Source organism: Tamandua tetradactyla, chromosome 8, assembly GCF_023851605.1.
Source record: "Tamandua tetradactyla isolate mTamTet1 chromosome 8, mTamTet1.pri, whole genome shotgun sequence".
NCBI lineage: Eukaryota > Metazoa > Chordata > Mammalia > Pilosa > Myrmecophagidae > Tamandua > Tamandua tetradactyla.
The window spans coordinates 124,273,617-124,289,253 of NC_135334.1; the positions used below are offsets into that span (position 1 = coordinate 124,273,617).

The 15,637-nt window shown below is 53.2% G+C and overlaps 4 protein-coding genes across 8 annotated transcripts; 2 read left to right on the forward strand and 2 right to left on the reverse strand.

Annotated features, from left to right (window-relative positions):
* Positions 1-54: 54 nt before the first annotated feature.
* Positions 55-4,627, reverse strand: KBTBD4 (kelch repeat and BTB domain containing 4). Of its 5 annotated transcripts, none has more exons than XM_077114632.1 (4): positions 4,435-4,627; positions 2,935-3,552; positions 2,203-2,309; positions 55-1,613 (listed from the first exon to the last, which is right to left on the reverse strand). In XM_077114632.1, exons 1-4 carry the CDS (start codon positions 4,451-4,453, stop codon positions 753-755), a joined length of 1,605 nt encoding a protein of 534 aa, XP_076970747.1. In that variant the 5' UTR covers positions 4,454-4,627; the 3' UTR covers positions 55-752. The 5 variants fall into 5 exon arrangements, with proteins under 5 accessions (XP_076970747.1, XP_076970748.1, XP_076970750.1 ...); XM_077114633.1 differs by having other exon boundaries at positions 4,330-4,442; XM_077114635.1 differs by lacking the exon at positions 4,435-4,627 and adding an exon at positions 4,059-4,185.
* NDUFS3 (NADH:ubiquinone oxidoreductase core subunit S3) lies at positions 4,521-8,948 on the forward strand. Its single transcript, XM_077114636.1, is given in 8 exon segments — positions 4,521-4,652; positions 4,762-4,827; positions 5,922-6,019; positions 6,236-6,385; positions 7,164-7,289; positions 7,429-7,548; positions 8,704-8,849; positions 8,851-8,948. Coding segments are annotated over 8 exon segments (786 nt in total). The 5' UTR covers positions 4,521-4,591; the 3' UTR covers positions 8,870-8,948.
* A 1,667-nt stretch (positions 8,949-10,615) lies between these two features.
* FAM180B (family with sequence similarity 180 member B) lies at positions 10,616-13,125 on the forward strand. The gene is made up of 3 exons (XM_077114639.1): positions 10,616-10,944; positions 11,766-11,836; positions 12,053-13,125. Exons 1-3 carry the CDS (start codon positions 10,806-10,808, stop codon positions 12,446-12,448), a joined length of 606 nt encoding a protein of 201 aa, XP_076970754.1. The 5' UTR covers positions 10,616-10,805; the 3' UTR covers positions 12,449-13,125.
* A 517-nt stretch (positions 13,126-13,642) lies between these two features.
* Positions 13,643-14,653, reverse strand: C1QTNF4 (C1q and TNF related 4). Its single transcript, XM_077114640.1, has one exon. The coding sequence runs from the start codon at positions 14,651-14,653 to the stop codon at positions 13,643-13,645; it is 1,011 nt and encodes a 336-aa protein (XP_076970755.1).
* Between the last annotated feature and the right edge of the window lie 984 nt (positions 14,654-15,637).

Below are 15,637 nucleotides of genomic sequence, written 5' to 3' on the forward strand. Positions count from 1 at the left end.
TACTTAGTTTCCCTTAGGAAGTCACCCTTATAGATTTCAACACAAACACACATACCCCTTCAAAAACTTTTATTTGTATGAACAGTTCTTAGTTCTTGACCTAGTTTACAACTTTTAAAAGAGCAGAGACGTTATACAATCGTGAAAAGTTTCTGCTGTTAATCAGAAATAAGCCTTTTTATTTCTGGCTTATTCCACTCACAGAGGAATGGAATAGCCAAAAATAAAACCAAAGGATGTATTTCTTGACAGAGAGATGAGAAAACATAACAGGAGCATCCTGAATTCTGGCTCTCACCCTTGCTGGTGAAGAACACTTTCAGCTCGGTCCATTCTCCCAACAAAGCATGAAGGAAAACTCTTAACGCCTAATTCTTTTTGGAAAATTTATCAACTGGCCACTTCACAGGCTATAGAAAAAAGTAGGATTGGGCCTCTTTCCCTGTGCCCTGGGAATGGGGTGCTTCTGTTTAACACTGATCACGCAGAGGGGAGGCTGTGCCTGGGGCCTGAGAAGAGGCTTGCTCTACAGTCACATGCCGCACAGGTTACTAGGGGGTGGCAAAAAACAGGCTGGCCTGCTTTCAGTTTAAGTAGCCAGCCAAACAGCAGCAGTCTCAAAAGTCCCAGAGCTGAGGTGCTGCCTTTCTAATTGCAATTCTCAGAATCGGGGCCCAGGGAACTTCGAGTCTGGATGGGTGGCTGCTGAAAAGGAAAGGGCACAGGAGTCAGTAGCTCTCCTCCCCACAGCCTTAGGCCAGTACAAATTGCAGATTGGTAAGAAGCACCTTGATGCCTCTGGTGACAGTTACTGCAGAAGTGGCAGGGTCAAGCTTGTAGGTATTAGCATCCCCCTTCTTATATCGGTCCCGGAAGACATAGATGCTCCCATTACAGCTGGCGATCTTCCAGAGAGATGGGACAGAGCTCCAGGCCTCAGGAAGGCAAAGCCGGGTGAAGCTATCAAGCAGGGGATTGTAGCAAACCAAGGAGTCTCCTTCAGCCACGATGAACACCAGATCTTTATGCACAGCTGCGTGCATGCGGCCTGCAAAAGGAAGCACATAGGGCTTCACGTGGCACTTGTCTGTCTCTGTGTCGAAGCACTGGATGAGGCGGGAAGGTTTGGTGAAGAAGTCTAGGTCATTCTCCTCCCCACCCAGTAAGTAGATGATCCCATTGAGGTTGGCACCAGCTGCCCCTGACACAGCCACCTCTAGCTGGGTTGTCTCTGTCCAGACGTTATCACCCACCCGATAATAAATAACTGCGTTGGAGAGGGTATCCTGCAGTGTCTTGCCACCCAGCGAGTAGATGGCATCTTTCCCAGGCACAGACACCAGGGTGTGCTGCAGCCGGTCCCGAGGCAGAGGCGCACACCACTCCCAGTCAACGGCGGCATTGTTGCACTTCCACATGCGCCGTGGGATGGAGCCTCCAACCACGTACAGGTCTCCGCCATGCTTGCAGGCCGCGGTGATCTGGTGGCACAAGCTGTTCTGGCCGCTTACACTGATGGAATCATCTTCTGCACAGTGCAAGGACACAGCCAATGAGTGGGTACGAGATGACTCTTTCCCAATTAGATAAATGTGTACATTCTCCCCAATTTCCTGTTGGCAAAATTAAAGTGATAAACTATGTCAGTTCTAGGTTAAGGCCCAGCTGGGACGCATATCCCTATGATGGATCACGCATTGTATGCTGCTCTAACCCACAACCCCCAGGTACTGCATGTGACCCTAATGTTACAGTCCCTTTCTTTTAGGCATTTTGTGCTGGGGCAGAGAACCTGTTGTGCTCATCCCCGTGGCTTTTTTATTTTTTGTTTTTTTATTGAGATATCTCCATGCACCATACAGTGCATCCAAAGTATACAATCAGGGGCTCACAATATCATTGTGTATTCATCATCACAATCATTTTTAGACCATTCCTGCAGCTTCTTTATCAAACTGGTGCTTCAGGCGAAGGATGCCTAACAATTGTTAGCGCACTGATAAAAAAAGTTTTCTCGAGGAGCTTTTGGATGGGGCTCAGAAGCTGGTAGCCTCTAGGCTCAAGAACACACCCACCTCCCAGGTCAGGTCAACTTCAAGCCAACTTGTTCGACCAGTTATCAAAGAGGCCAGGCCAAATGACCACTAAAATGCATGGGGATTATGGTGTCTCCACTCTTGAGAAATCTGAAATTTGCCTTACCTTCAAACTAGTCCTGAGTGATTCTGCAAAAGTCTCTCTTTCCTCTTTGTTAAAATTGATCCAGGCTTCTATTGCCTCTGTTGGGTTCTGGGAACATGGAACTCCATCTGTGAGAGCCAGAGGAAGGCATGGTCAACAGCCATCCAAAAGGGAAAGTTAGAGCCAGGAGCTCTGAAGACATAAACTACTTTATTAGACTACCAGCAAATATACACACACGTACACCCACAGAAAATGCAGAAATGAACATAAAATTGCCTTGCTGTTCTTAAAACGGTTAGCCTGATACGCTCTCATTTTCCACAGAGGCAAACTAGGCTGCAGAACTCACACCAGAATTATGGTTATGCCCTCGACTGTAGGGATTTTTTCCTAAAGTTAGCCCATCACTAAAAAGGTTTCTAAATACAGTATCTTGACTCATCATCAAGGTAACTAGACCCCAGATGACATAAAGTGCAGGATGGATGAGAACATTTATACACAGGAGATTAGAATATAAAAACAAATAGTTCATGACTTCATGTGGGTAAACACTGCTTGCTTTGTTTTCCTATCTTCTTCTATAACGGGCTCTGTTTCTGAGAATAGGTATACTGATGCTCAACTCAAACTCTCAGCAGGAATCTACCAGGAACATAGGGAAGCCTGGGGGATTCTTTTTCCTGAACTAAAACATCTCCTGAACATCATGTCCAAGTAGCTGATACGATGTCTTCTCCCGAAACTCACCTGAGATGATGTCAGTGAGCAGATGTTGGGGCAGCTGGAGAAATTCCTCTGTGCCCTGCAGCTGGGCCAGGTGGGTCTTGGCACAGTGCTTGGCAGCAGTGAGGAGCTCAGGATCGCTGTGCCTATCTGCCAGCCACATCACCTGAAGGCAGTTTCCTACCTGCACTGTGCGGGCCAAAAACCTAGAGCACTCCTCAAAGAGAGATGTCAGCTGATACATATCTGACACCTCGTAAATCTCCTGCAGCTCATCAGCTCGAAGTTTCACAGTCCCGTGGTAGATATAATCAACCAGGAGCTGGAAAACAGACTCACTGACATCCTGCAGCACAATCACCCGGTTGTGGGCCTCCTTCAGGTTGGACGTGAACATGGACCTGAAGAAGCAGCTCTGAGCCGAGAGGACAAGCCGGTGGAGCTGGAACTCCCGGCCCTCTACTGAAATGGTGACGTCGGCAAAGAGCTCCTCCTCCAGACACAGCTTCATGATGCCCTGAGCCACGCGGCCCGAGTGTGACCGATCTTTGAAAGTGTAGTTCACAAAGTAGTTCTCATCCATCGATGCTCCAGGCTCTTCTGGTGATTCCATAGTGGCTGACTTCCCTCTCTGACGGCTGTCTGTAAAGCAACAACCACCATGAGTAACTTGGGGAATCCATGGTCAAAGTCTGTGACTCTAGCTGTCCAACTCAGGGAGGGAAAAGGGAAAAATGAGAGCAAAGTGGGTCCAGACTGGCCTTAGTCCTGACCCTGCCAATGATGTCCCCAATGCTGTCTTTTAACCAAAGCCGGGCTCATTCTCCTGCACCCCACCCCTAATGAAATCGATCCAGTTCCTACTATGCGTAGTTCCCTTGAGAAAACACAGAATATTCCTTTCCATGATGTAATAAAATATTCGGGATTTAGATCAACACATAAAAGCGAGGGGCTGGAGGAAGTCTATGATGTAAAAAGTCTCACTAACCAAATACCTATTGGGCAGAGAGTTAGTAATGAGGTTGGGGACGGCATGACAAAAACGGCCCCCGCGTCCTTGCGGTCAGGACCCTCTTCCCCTGCGCAAGGGGTCTAGACCCTCCTACCCGAGGGTGGCTTGGGGCGGCCTCCTCCGTCGCTCCCACCTCTGCACTGGTGGGAGCATCTCCCCGCCCCTTCCCCGCTCGCTCTGGTGTCTCCCCGGAGCGCCGCGCCAGAACTCCAAACAGAGCGCAGCCGTCCCCAGCGCCCCGCCCCGTGCAGAGTCCCCGCTCGCCCTGGAGCTGTCGGGAAAACCGCCACCAGAGACGTCGTTTTCCCTCACAGCCGCCAGCCCTCTTCCGGAGCGCAGCTCGGGCAGCGGGGGAGGGGTGCGCAGAGCAGAGCCCAGAACCTCCGCTTCTCTCCTCCTCTCACCCATTCGATTTTTTTAACGTCCTCGCCTATCCCCAGCCTCCGTCACACTCAGCTAGGGCGGCATTCGCCTCCCTGTTTCCCCACCTGCCGATCTCGCTTTCTCACCTGCGTTCCCTCCTTTCATCCCGGAGCCCGGAACCTCTGCCTGCGGCCCCGCGTCCGCCCGGAAGAAATCCTCTAAGAACTTCCGCTTCCGGTCCGTGCCCTTGGGGCTCCCTCTCCTGTCGGCTTTCGCTGAGCGGCCGGGTTTGCATCCCGCAACATGGCGGCAGCGGCCAGGGTCTGGTGGCGGGGGCTCGCGGGAACCGCGGCGCTGGCTCGTGGTGAGCAGGAAGCATGCGGCTGAGGCGCGGGGCGGAGGCAGCGGCGTGCCGGGCGCAGGGATGCCCTCATGCCTCACCCGCGCGCCTGTGCCTTTCTGTCCCCGTGCAGGGGCCGGGAGACCCTCGGCGCTGTCACCGCCAGTGAGGAGGGAGAGCGCCGCGGCCGACGTGCGCCGTGAGTATGTGCGGCCTGCGCTGGTCTCGGGACACCCTGCAAGGGCCTTTCATTCTCCATTTGCCATTGCCGGGGGCCCTGGATGCCCTTGCCTGTGACCTCCTGGCAAATCCCGCCTGTGCTTACAGAGCCGACTGCCTTGCTTCTCGCTATGCGGAAGAATTGGGCCCTCCCTGTGTCCTTAGGCCTCCCTGTCAAGGCCCTTGTTGCGCCTCGCCCCGTGATTCCCATTTTCACTGAATAAACTGTCACCTCTTTGAGCCCTGAGTATCCTGTAATGATAGTAGCTCACGTTAATTGAGTGTTTACTGTATGCGAAGCACCTTGCTATGGTTTTAGGACATAATCTTATTTATTCATACCATTATGATTCCCATGGTATATAGCAAGAAACAGCAGAGCAATAACTTGCCCAGGGTCACAGAACTGGTGAGTGGCAGGGCTAATATTAGAATTCTGGTCTGCCTCTTGCCAAAGGCACGGAATACTCAAACAATACTTTGCAGCCTGTAATGTGTGGGTGCTTGGTGATTTAGGTTTGTGCCATGACTGTTGAGATATGCTACAGTCGGCATAAGCAGGCTGGGAGTCAGGAAAGCAACATTTCCCCCTTTTTGGGCCTCAATTTCCTCTTCCATACCAAAAAAAAAAAGTTTTTAACTAGATTATCTGTGAGGACTCTTTAGCCCTTAAATTCTTAGCTGGAGAGCCAGTGATAAACCAAGATCCTAAAGAAATAATGAAAAGCAAACATTTTGGTTCTCACCCTTAAGTGCCCTGTAATCTTGTAGAAGAGGTAAAGATACATACAACTTTGGCAAGATGTAGGCTCTGTGAAGGAAGAACCATGAGAACGATTCCAAGAAGGGTTGAATGCCGCAGCTGCGGTAATAAGGAGAGTCTTTGTAGAGTGTGTAGCTGAGTTAGCATTTTTCCCAAGTTGTCATCACTTCCTGTTCCTACCCTCACCCATTACCTTTCTCATAGTAGAGAGCTCTGTTGGCAGATGAAACCCCTTACATGCCCAAGAGACTGGAGGCAGGACTGGCTGCTGCCTTCTCTGTTTCTTTGCTAGGTGTGCCTTTTCTTTCCAGCCACTGTTAGATCACGGAATGACGTGGCCCACAAGCAGCTCTCAGCTTTTGGAGAATATGTGGCTGAAATCTTGCCCAAGTATGTCCAACAAGTTCAGGTAATATTTACTGCTGTTTTTTTGGTCAAGAGAGAACCACCTTCTCAGGGCATATGTTTATGGGCTGGGAGTGGGCAGCCAAGAAACAACAGGCTCCTCCATCCCAAACTTGAGCTTTTTTCTCTACCTTAGCCCAGGTGACTCCAACTGAGGTTAGCTGCTGCCTCAGGGCTCTTTGTTCTCTCTCTCACCCCGCACCCCACTGCATGTCTGCAGGTGTCTTGCTTCAATGAACTAGAGATCTGTATCCATCCCGATGGAGTCATCCCAGTGTTGACTTTCCTCAGAGATCACACCAACGCACAGTTTAAATCCTTGGCTGACTTGACAGCTGTGGATGTTCCAACTCGGCAGAACCGTTTTGAGGTTAGTCAGGAGATCTGAGAACATTTGGGGAGTAAGGGAAGGCAAGGGTCAGAACAGTTTCAGGGTGGTAGCTAGCTATAGGAACCATGGACTTCTTTTCAGTGAGGTCAGACAGAGCATAGCAGTGAAACCTGGACTTCTGGCTCAGGCAGACTTTGAGTTTGAATCCTGGCTCTGTCAGACTTTAGATATTTTATTTAATCTTTCTGAATCTTAGTTTTCTTATATGTAAAATAAGGATAAAGTTGTCCCTGTCTCATAGTGTTGTGAGGATTAAATGAGATAGTGCAAGTCAATTGCTAAACACATAATGAGTTCTCAATATATATAGCTATTAGTATTTTGGGGGTTCTAGAGAGAGGTAACACCCAATATCTGTCTTCCAGGAGCCTCCCCCCCCCCAGTGAGGAAAAAACATACATAAACAGATTATCACAGTATTAATGTGGGATGTTAAAGGAATGCTGTAGGAACATAAAAGGGGAATCAACCCTTTCTGGGAGGCTTCCTAGGAGAAGGATTGTTTTTGGAGGGTGGGGAACAGGAAGGGGGACATCCGAGACAGGGAGGAGCAGAGCAAAGACAGCATGCCGAGCTGCAGCCTAGGCCTTGCAGCAGTTGTAAGCATCGGAGCATCTGAAGGACAGAAGGTTAGTTTTGTAGCGTGGAACTCTAACCCACACTGTGGCCTCATCGTTGTTGCTCCACTCAAGAAACCTGCCCTGGATCCCTCGGTCTGTGGCCATCTTGGTATTCCAGCCCTCTGTGTTCTCCCTAGATCGTCTACAACCTGCTCTCTCTGCGCTTCAACTCGAGAATCCGTGTGAAGACCTATACAGATGAGCTGACACCCATTGAGTCCATTGTCTCTGTGTACAAGGCGTCCAACTGGTATGAGAGGGAGGTGAGTTACTGGGCCTAGTGGACCCTGCTGCCTCTAGGCCAGAGTTGCGGAGCTGGTTGAAACAATTGGACGTATTGCAGCTCCTTACCTTTGTTGTTGGCCATGATGGGCTCGATGCTTGTAGGCCTTTCTTTTCTAGATCTGGGACATGTTTGGAATCTTCTTTGCTAACCATCCTGACCTAAGAAGGATCCTGACTGACTATGGTTTTGAGGGTCATCCTTTCCGGAAAGACTTCCCCCTGTCTGGCTATGTTGAGGTAGGAGCCTTGAAACTGGGGCAGCAATCTCAGAGAGGTAGTGGCAGGGAACCCCAGGGATCCTGGGCATGGCGGGAAGTATTGTCTGTGGATCGTGGTTGTGTACGAGTATGGTCTCAGGATTCTAATGCTAGCTTCACTTTTATAATCTGGGGTAAATTATTTAATTTCCCTGTGACTCAATTTACTCATCTGTAAGATGGGAATAAAGATAATACTTTTCATGTGGTGATCATTATATGGTGTATGTGTAAAGCCTGGTGGATTGTAAATACTCCAATGATTCTAGCCGTTATTGTAATGTTTGTTTCAATGGTCGAGGCAGCCTTGAGGACACAGTGTGTCTGGTCTGAAAGTGGAGGATCATTTTGCCCTGTCCTGAATCCCTAGGAAGGCAGCTGACAGGGTAGACACATGTTCTACCCTTCAGAGTGACCATTGATGCAGGACCGGTAACTACACAATCCTTATAAAGACTTCCACCCACGTTGTTTATTTGCAGGAAGCCTATTTATTGTATAATAGATGCAAATTTTGTGGCAAAGTAACTTTTTGAGATGTGTAGCAATCCAGCTCTACTTCTTCAGTACCCAATGCTCCCATTTCTCTCTTGAGCTGTTTCTGGTCAGGCCTGTTTCCCCCACTTCTCCCTTTCACTCACCCCTGCTGTCTCCCTTATGTGGAACACCCGGCTGTCCCTACCTTATCCACCTAACCCTTCAGTAGGAAGAAAAGCTGTGCCAAATTTACTCAGCACCTTGGAACTTGACAGTGATAATGCCAAGGCCATGTGTCCTGAACTTGTCTACTTGCTCCTCTACTCTTGGGCACATACTTAATCATTACCTTAAAAGAGTGTGTGGATGGATCAGCAAGAATCTGTCACCTCTGCTGGACAAGGAGCTCAGAGCTAATGGTTTGATGATTATGACAGGGTGTGAGAGGTAGAGGCCACTTTGGGGACCCACTGCACTAGCTTGTTGGGATAAGACTTGGTGGCTACACAGATGTGGTTGGAGATTTATTGACAGCCTGGGAAAGGCTTGGACAGGTGCTAAGGACAGAGAGAAGTCACCCATGGCCTTGTGAAAGAGGGCTCCTTGGTGGCTACCCCTAGGCCTTATTCTCTGCTCAAGCCTGCCTCTGTTCCTGCAGTTACGCTACGATGATGAGGTGAAGCGCGTGGTGGCTGAGCCAGTGGAGTTGGCTCAAGAGTTCCGCAAGTTCGACCTGAACAGTCCCTGGGAAGCCTTCCCTGCTTATCGCCAGCCCCCTGAGAGTCTCAAGATTGAGGCTGGAGACGAAACCGGAAGCCAAGTAGCTCCGGGGAAGGCACATGGATCCTAGAAGGCTCCTTATGTAATCAAGTTGCTCTGTAAATAAAGTCCTCCTTAGACTCACCACTTTTTGTGTGCCTGTAATTGAAGCTTTGGCTCAGGAGAGGGGAGATAGAGGCTAACCCTAACTACTTCCTTTTACAGACTCTACAAAACTGGGAAGTCTGTTCTTCTTTTTATGCAATTTTATTGATATATATATTTGCATATCATCCAAAGTGTACAATTAGTGGTTCAAAGTATCATCATGTAACTATGCATTCATCACAATCAATTTTTGAACATTTTCATTACTCCAAAAAGAAAGTAAAAATAAAATTAAAAAAGGAACACCCAAAACATCCCATACCCCCCCATTATTTACTTTTTGTCTTTTTTTTTTTTCTTATTCATCTGTCCATACACTGGGTAAAGGGAGTGTCAGTCACAAGGTTTTCACACCTTAAAAGCTATATAGTTACAGTCATCCTTCAAAAGAGCAAAGCTATTGGATTACAGTTCCACAGTATTAGGTATTTCCCTCTAGCTACTCTAATACACCAAAAACTGAATAGGGATATCTATATAATGCATAAGAATAACCTCCAGAATGACCTCTTGGCTCTATCTGAAGTCTCTCAGCCACGGAAACATTTGCTCCATTTCTCTTCCCCCTTTTGGTCAAGAAGGCTTTCTCAACCCCATGATGTCGGGTCCCTGCTCATCTTGGGAGTCCTGTCCCATGCTGCCAGGGAGAATTACACCCCTGGGAGTTATGTCCTTAGTAGGCAGAGGGCAAGTTAGCTTAGAGAGAGAGGCCATATCTGAGCAACAAAAGAGGTTTCCTGGGGGGTGACTCTTAGGCATAATCCTAAGTAGGCTTAGCCTGCCCTTGGCAGGAATACATTTCATAAGGGCAAGCCCTAAGATGGAGGACCTGGCCCATCAGTTTGGCAGTTTCCAATGCTTGGTTTTACTCAGGTGGGGAAGTTGCATGGTTCTTCCTTTCTCCCCAGTGCCTCATGGGGACTTTGTAAATACTTAATCTTCTGCCCAGATTACTCTGGGATGTAGGAATTTTAATGGGCTAAACAGGACACAGGGCTTATGGTGGATGTGGCACAGCTTCACCTGAGAACTGGTGGGGTCTCAACAGCTGGAGGAAGCCCTCGTTGCAGCAGACTGGTGGCAGCTGATGGATGCAGGGACCTGGGTGAAAGTGGTGAGTCCCTCACCCTCCTGTATCTAACCCAACATCCAGAGTTCTGGGAGCCAACAGCCAGGGTAGAAAGAGCTTCAACTCTTTCTCAGTCTTGAGCGGTATCCTGCTCCCTGCAGCCTGACCGCCAGCCCATCATGTCTGGGCTAAGGGAATCTTGCCTGACTCCGGCCTGAGCTGAGAATGTTGTTAGCATGCAGAAGACAAAAACACTCAAGAGCCAGAGATTTGCCTGTCTTCTAAGGAACAGTACTCTGCAACCCAGCTGGTCTTGGATCTGGCTAGCCTGTTATGCAGTTGCTGGAGGACTCAGCATTGCAGCTGATGATCTTGGCTGCTGAAAGGTTCCCTTGGGCTGGATGTTGGGAGCTGGCTTCAGTTTAGGATGTTCAGGGGGTGAGGACAGATAGTAAGGTAGGGCTACTGCCTGCGTTCTTCCCTACCTCTTGGGAGGGGCAGGTTGGAACTGTTTGCTACCAAGCACCTTTTTTCTATTAACTAAGCAACCCGCCCATCTGGGCAGAAACAGGCTGAGGGCTTGACGAGCACACAGCCAGGCTCCTGCTGCCAACAACTAAGTTTCCCCATTTCTTTGGGATGGAAAGAGCTCCTGGGAGCCCACGGAGGTCACAGCCAGCCCCTCCCTGTTCGGCACTGAAGACTGACACGCAAAGCTGAGCTGCCTACAGTGGAACGTTGGAGCTGTGGTGTGAGGCAGGCGGATGGGGAAGCGGAGAGCTGCTGGGGACAGTGGGCCTCAGAAGATGTGGTGGGGCATGACCGGGACAGTCCAGTTATTGACTTGGCTAGGAGCAACTGTCTGCCTCCTCCCTAGGGTGGCTACAACCCAGCATTATGCAGGTATGGGGCTTCAGGGTGGGGTATGTGGGAACCAAGGAAGGCTGTCCATTGAGAGCAGTTACTGACAGCTCGATCTGAGCCTAGGACAGTGTAGAAACTGTGGGAGTGGCAGGTACCAGCTTGTACCAGTACTGGGTGCAGAGACTAATCACTTGGGCCCCACCCCCAGAATTGGAAAGGTCTAGGTGAAGTTAAAGGAGATAGCCATAGGTATCTTCAATGTTGGCTGTAAATATAGTTGAGTCCTTGGCTTATTTCAGCTGATGCCCAAAGCAGAATACTTGACCTGCCCTGGGCTTGGACAATCATTCTAGGGCTCGGTGACATCCAGGGTATGGAGGAAGCCATAACAGGCATCCTGCCCTGCCCGGTCCTTCCTGCCTTGCACACAGCCCACATCTGAGGAGCAGAGAAAGAGTAGGCTTCTTGTCCTTTTGAGTCCTCATCCTTTGGGGAGGGTAACTGGCACTGTTTTGGGTCAAGCTGTTTCAGAAGATTGTAGGGAGGGGGGAGGTGACGGGTCTTATGACCTGTTGGCCCGGAGCTCTTGTCCAAGGGCATTGTGGGAACTGAAGGAGGAGTCCTGGGCACTTGCCGAGGTGGCATCTGGGCTTAAAATGATGCTTTAGGGATCACAAGACCTAAGCTTGGGAGGAGTGAATATCATCATACTCATGCATGTTAGGGGAGGGATGGGGGGCAGGATGTCACGCCCACCCTTTGAAGACAGAGACCCTCTAGGGAGCTGAAGGGCACTTCTGGGAGGCTGAGATGTTCAGGGTGGAGTATGGCAGGGGCCTGACTACTCTCTGCTGCCTCAGGGCAACCCATGGACAGCACCAGCATGGGAAGTGGCCTGCAGGAACCAGAGGCCCCGGAAGTGATGCTTGAGGTCTTTCCTCCCAGCCTGGGACATGGGGGTGGGAATGTCCAGAGGTCCCTAAGCTCCAGGTTGGGAACTGGGATATTTCAGGATGGGCCTGCTGGGGTGGGGGGGTGGGGGGGTAACCTAGTTTAGGTCCACTGCCTGCTTATGTCCCCTGGTCCACTCTTGCCCCTGCCCTGCTCCCCAGGCCCCTACCCATCCCTCACATGGCTCCCCTTGCAGCTGCTCTGGGCCGGGCTGGAGCTGGATGTCATGGGGCAGTTGCACATCCAAGATGAGGAACTGGCATCCACACGTCCAGGCCGCCGACTCAGGTTCCTTCTGCAGCACCGTGTGCCCAACGACTTGGAGGGTGCTGAGCAGCGGCTGCAGCAGGTCCAGCACTTGAGGAAGGGGCCTCCTCTTAGCCCTGGGGACTTTGAACATCTGCTCCTCACAGGCCTGTCCTGCATCTACCGGCTCCACGCGGCTGGCGAGGCTGAGGAGAGGGGCCTCTGGGCCCAGGTCTTCGCCCTCCTGGCACAGGAAACGCTCTGGGATCTGTGCAAGGGCTTCTGCCCCCAGGGCCAGCCCCCCTCTCTGGGGCCCTGGGCTTCAATGGGAGGCCCTTTCCCCTGACCTTCCCCTTCTACCTGCCATTCTCTCCTCCCTTCCACTACCCCTACCTGAGCTAGACCCATCCTAGAGAAAGGCCTCCATCTGGCACTTACTTCTTCCCACTATGCTCAGTCTCTGGGCTTGGCCTTATCCTGCCCTCTCACCCACCCCAACTTGTTCCCTGGGCCCCGACTGGTTGAGAACTCAGGTTCTGATCTGCAGACAGCAGGCACAAGGGGCACTAAGGGCAAGACTTGCCGCCAGAATATGTGAGTGTGTTGGGGTCAAGGTGTGAGAAATGTATTTAAGAGATGCTGAAAGGCAAGCTGCCCCCAGTGGAGATCCAGGTAATACGAAGTCAGTCCCTTCAACTCCTACCCTGGCAGTCCATGAGATTCCTCGGGAATCTGCAGAGCCCTGGAAGTGCTGAGCACCTAGCAATTCCCACTGGGGCTGGGAGACAGACTGGACTTTTTGAGCTCTGTTTGTTGGGACCCGTGAAGAAGCAGATAGAGGAATAACACCTCTTTTCTGAGGGAGAAGAGGTGAAAAATGTCTTTGGATCCATTTCAACAAGGCTCAGATGAACATCTCAAGGGGGGTTAGAAGGACGGGAAGGGAGGGACTAGGGACGCTGAGGTGGGCTGGGGTGGGTCTAGCCCCCACCCTGTGTAGCTCTTCCAATAAAACGCTCTGTTCCGGCCTCCTGCAGTCTCTGTCCTTTTGTGTCAAAGTAAGTGGCCCAACCCCTGCCCTGAGCAGACTGTCCTCCCCGTTCTGGGAAGGCAGGAATCAGCGCGGCATCCCACCCCTCACTGTTCTGGAAGAAGGAAGCCCAGGTGCTGGGCAGGGCCTGGGGTAGTGGGGTGTCCTCACGGGTGCGAGAAAGCAATGAGCGGCCGTAAGGACGGGATCACAGGCCAAACCCGGAGAAGGCAGGCCGACGGGGTGGGTGCGCAGTCGGAGGGACAGACGGGAACCGGCCAGGAGCGAGGCGGGAAGGACGCCGACACGTTCCCAACTCCTTGCCCTCCCCGGGGCTGCCGGAATTCTCCTGTCCGAGCCCCGTCCGGGACAGAGGGTGGCAGTGAAGACAGGGCGCAGGACCAGGGGGACGGGCGCCGGCGAGGCCCGCTTTACTGGCGGGTCCGGCAGCGCTGGGCGGGCCTTCGCGCCGGCGCCGGGGGGCCTGCACGCGCCCGGCCGCTCCCGCGCTCAGAGCTCCGGGGGCCAGAGGCCCGGCGCGCCGGCGGGGGCCAGGTCGGGGTAGACCAGGAAGCCGGAGAAGGTGATGTACTTGCCGTGGTTGCTGTAGGCGCCGTAGCCCTCGCGGTCGTGGCTGAGCAGCCAGACGGCGTCGCCGCGCCGCAGCGGCAGCATCACGCTCTGGCTCTGCATCTCGCGGCGCCGCGACGCGCCGTCGTCGTAGATCATGGCCTGCACCTCGTCGCGGTTCTTCATCAGCTTCACCGACAGCGTCTTGCGCGGCAGCTTGCCGAGCGTGAAGGAGAAGAAGTAGGCGCCGGGCAGGCGGCAGCGGAACACGCCAGCCGCCGCGTCGAAGTCGCCGCCGATGTTGACGAGCTCCGTGTCGAAGCCCAGCGGCTGGTGGCGCGGCGCGGGGCCCGCGTCCGAGCCCACGAGGCTGCGCGTGCGCGCCGCGGAGAAGGCCGAACGCGGCTCGGGGGGCGGCCTGCGCGCAGGCGCGGAGGCGTCGGGCACGTCGGCGGCGTCGGGCACGTCGGCGGCGTCGGCGTCGGCGCCCACCAGGTAACCGCTGAAGGTGGCGCCGGGCGCGCCGAGCGCGTAGTGCGGGGCGCCGTGCAGCCGCAGCCACACCGTGTCGCCGTAGGCCAGCGGCAGCATGGCGCTCTGGCTAGCCGCGCGCCGCGAGCCGGGCCGCCGCTGCTCGTCGAAGGCCAGCGTCTGCACCTCGTCGCTGTTGCGCACCAGCATCACCGACAGGCTCTTGTGCGGGGCCTTGCCCGCCGTGAAGGAGAAGAAGTAGGCGCCCGGCACGCGGCAGCGGAACCGGCCCGTGGCCGCGTCGAAGTCGCCGCCGATGTTCACGTACACCTTGTCGAAGGTCACCGCCATCTCCGACGTGCCCTCCAGCGGGCCGGTGCGCGCCGCCGAGAAGGCCGAGCGCAGCTCCGACGAGCCCGGCGCCGGCCCCAGCGCCCCGCAGGCGACCGGGCCCAGCAGGCTCAGCAGCAGCGGCAGCATGGCCCCTGGGAGGGGTGGCAGAGGGGCCGGAGAGGCCGCGTGAGCCGGGGCCCGCCCAGCGCCGGAGCGTGGCTGTCCTCCCCAGCCTGCCCTTGGCTCACTCCTGGTCCTGGTTTCCCAGCGTCCCGCAACAGGTTGGTGGTTCCCAGACTTTAGCCTGCCCCAGAGCCACATGGGTGACTTTTGTTAACGCATATTGCTGGCCCCATCCCCGGAGTTTCAAATCTGTAGGTCTGGGGCCGGACCAGGGCGGCCGTGGAACTGATATTTCTAACAAGTTCCCTAGTGATGCGGTGGCTGCTGGTCCAGGAACAGCACTTTGAGAACCAACGGATTACGCCAGTGATTCTCCAGCCTTTTTTTCTGTAAGCACTGCAGCCCCTTTCTCACGTGAACGCTTGCACACATGTACCACAGATACAAGCAGAAATGCTCTGCTTGAAGGCGCCTACAGTCCTGTCTGTTGGGCTCACCTCCCCGACCTCACCCCAGCACCAGGGAGCCCTGAGTTTCCCTCAGCCTCCAGTTTGCTGCATTTTCCTGTGGCTATTCCAGGGTCCTTGGCCTGCCCCTTCACTGGCCCTGGCTTTCCGTTAACGTTCTCCATGATGACCACTGTTGAAGCCCCCTTCTGAGCAGGAAAAGAAACAGCTGCTCCCTGACTCCTTCCCTGGCCTCTGACCCATTCCAGGAGCAGTTCCTAGTCCAGACCTCTGGACTCTCCAGGGGCACGTCCTGCACTGAGGAGGCCACAGCAGTGGGCTGAAAGGTGGCACCCTGCTGCCATGAAATCACAGGAGAAGAGAAGGTAACTCCCCTCCACTTGGGGCTGGTCACTGGGGGGACATGGAGAGCCCGGTGTTGCAGGGGATGGGGCAGGAAGATCAACAATACCAGTAGGGCTCTGGCCAGTTGGTGAGGTCAGCAGCTTTGTTCCTCAGAGGTGGAGGAGTGGAGACAACTAGACCTGGGTTTATGTCCTGG

What these genes read in the sequence shown, in the direction of transcription:
- KBTBD4 (XM_077114631.1), bottom strand. Translation starts at nt 3,948, where the DNA reads ATGCCGTCCCCAACCTCATTACTAACTCTCTGCCCAATAG. An exon ending in ACTAACTCTCTGCCCAATAG is followed by an intron (nt 3,553 to 3,908) that starts GTATTTGGTTAG and finishes GTTGCTTTACAG; the next exon opens with ACAGCCGTCAGAGAGGGAAG. An exon ending in GCTCACTGACATCATCTCAG is followed by an intron (nt 2,310 to 2,934) that starts GTGAGTTTCGGG and finishes TGGCTCTCACAG; the next exon opens with ATGGAGTTCCATGTTCCCAG.
- C1QTNF4 (XM_077114640.1), bottom strand. Translation starts at nt 14,653, where the DNA reads ATGCTGCCGCTGCTGCTGAGCCTGCTGGGCCCGGTCGCCTGCGGGGCG.
- FAM180B (XM_077114639.1), top strand. Translation starts at nt 10,806, where the DNA reads ATGGGGAAGCGGAGAGCTGCTGGGGACAGTGGGCCTCAGAAGATGTGG. An exon ending in TACAACCCAGCATTATGCAG is followed by an intron (nt 10,945 to 11,765) that starts GTATGGGGCTTC and finishes CTGCTGCCTCAG; the next exon opens with GGCAACCCATGGACAGCACC. An exon ending in CCCCGGAAGTGATGCTTGAG is followed by an intron (nt 11,837 to 12,052) that starts GTCTTTCCTCCC and finishes CTCCCCTTGCAG; the next exon opens with CTGCTCTGGGCCGGGCTGGA.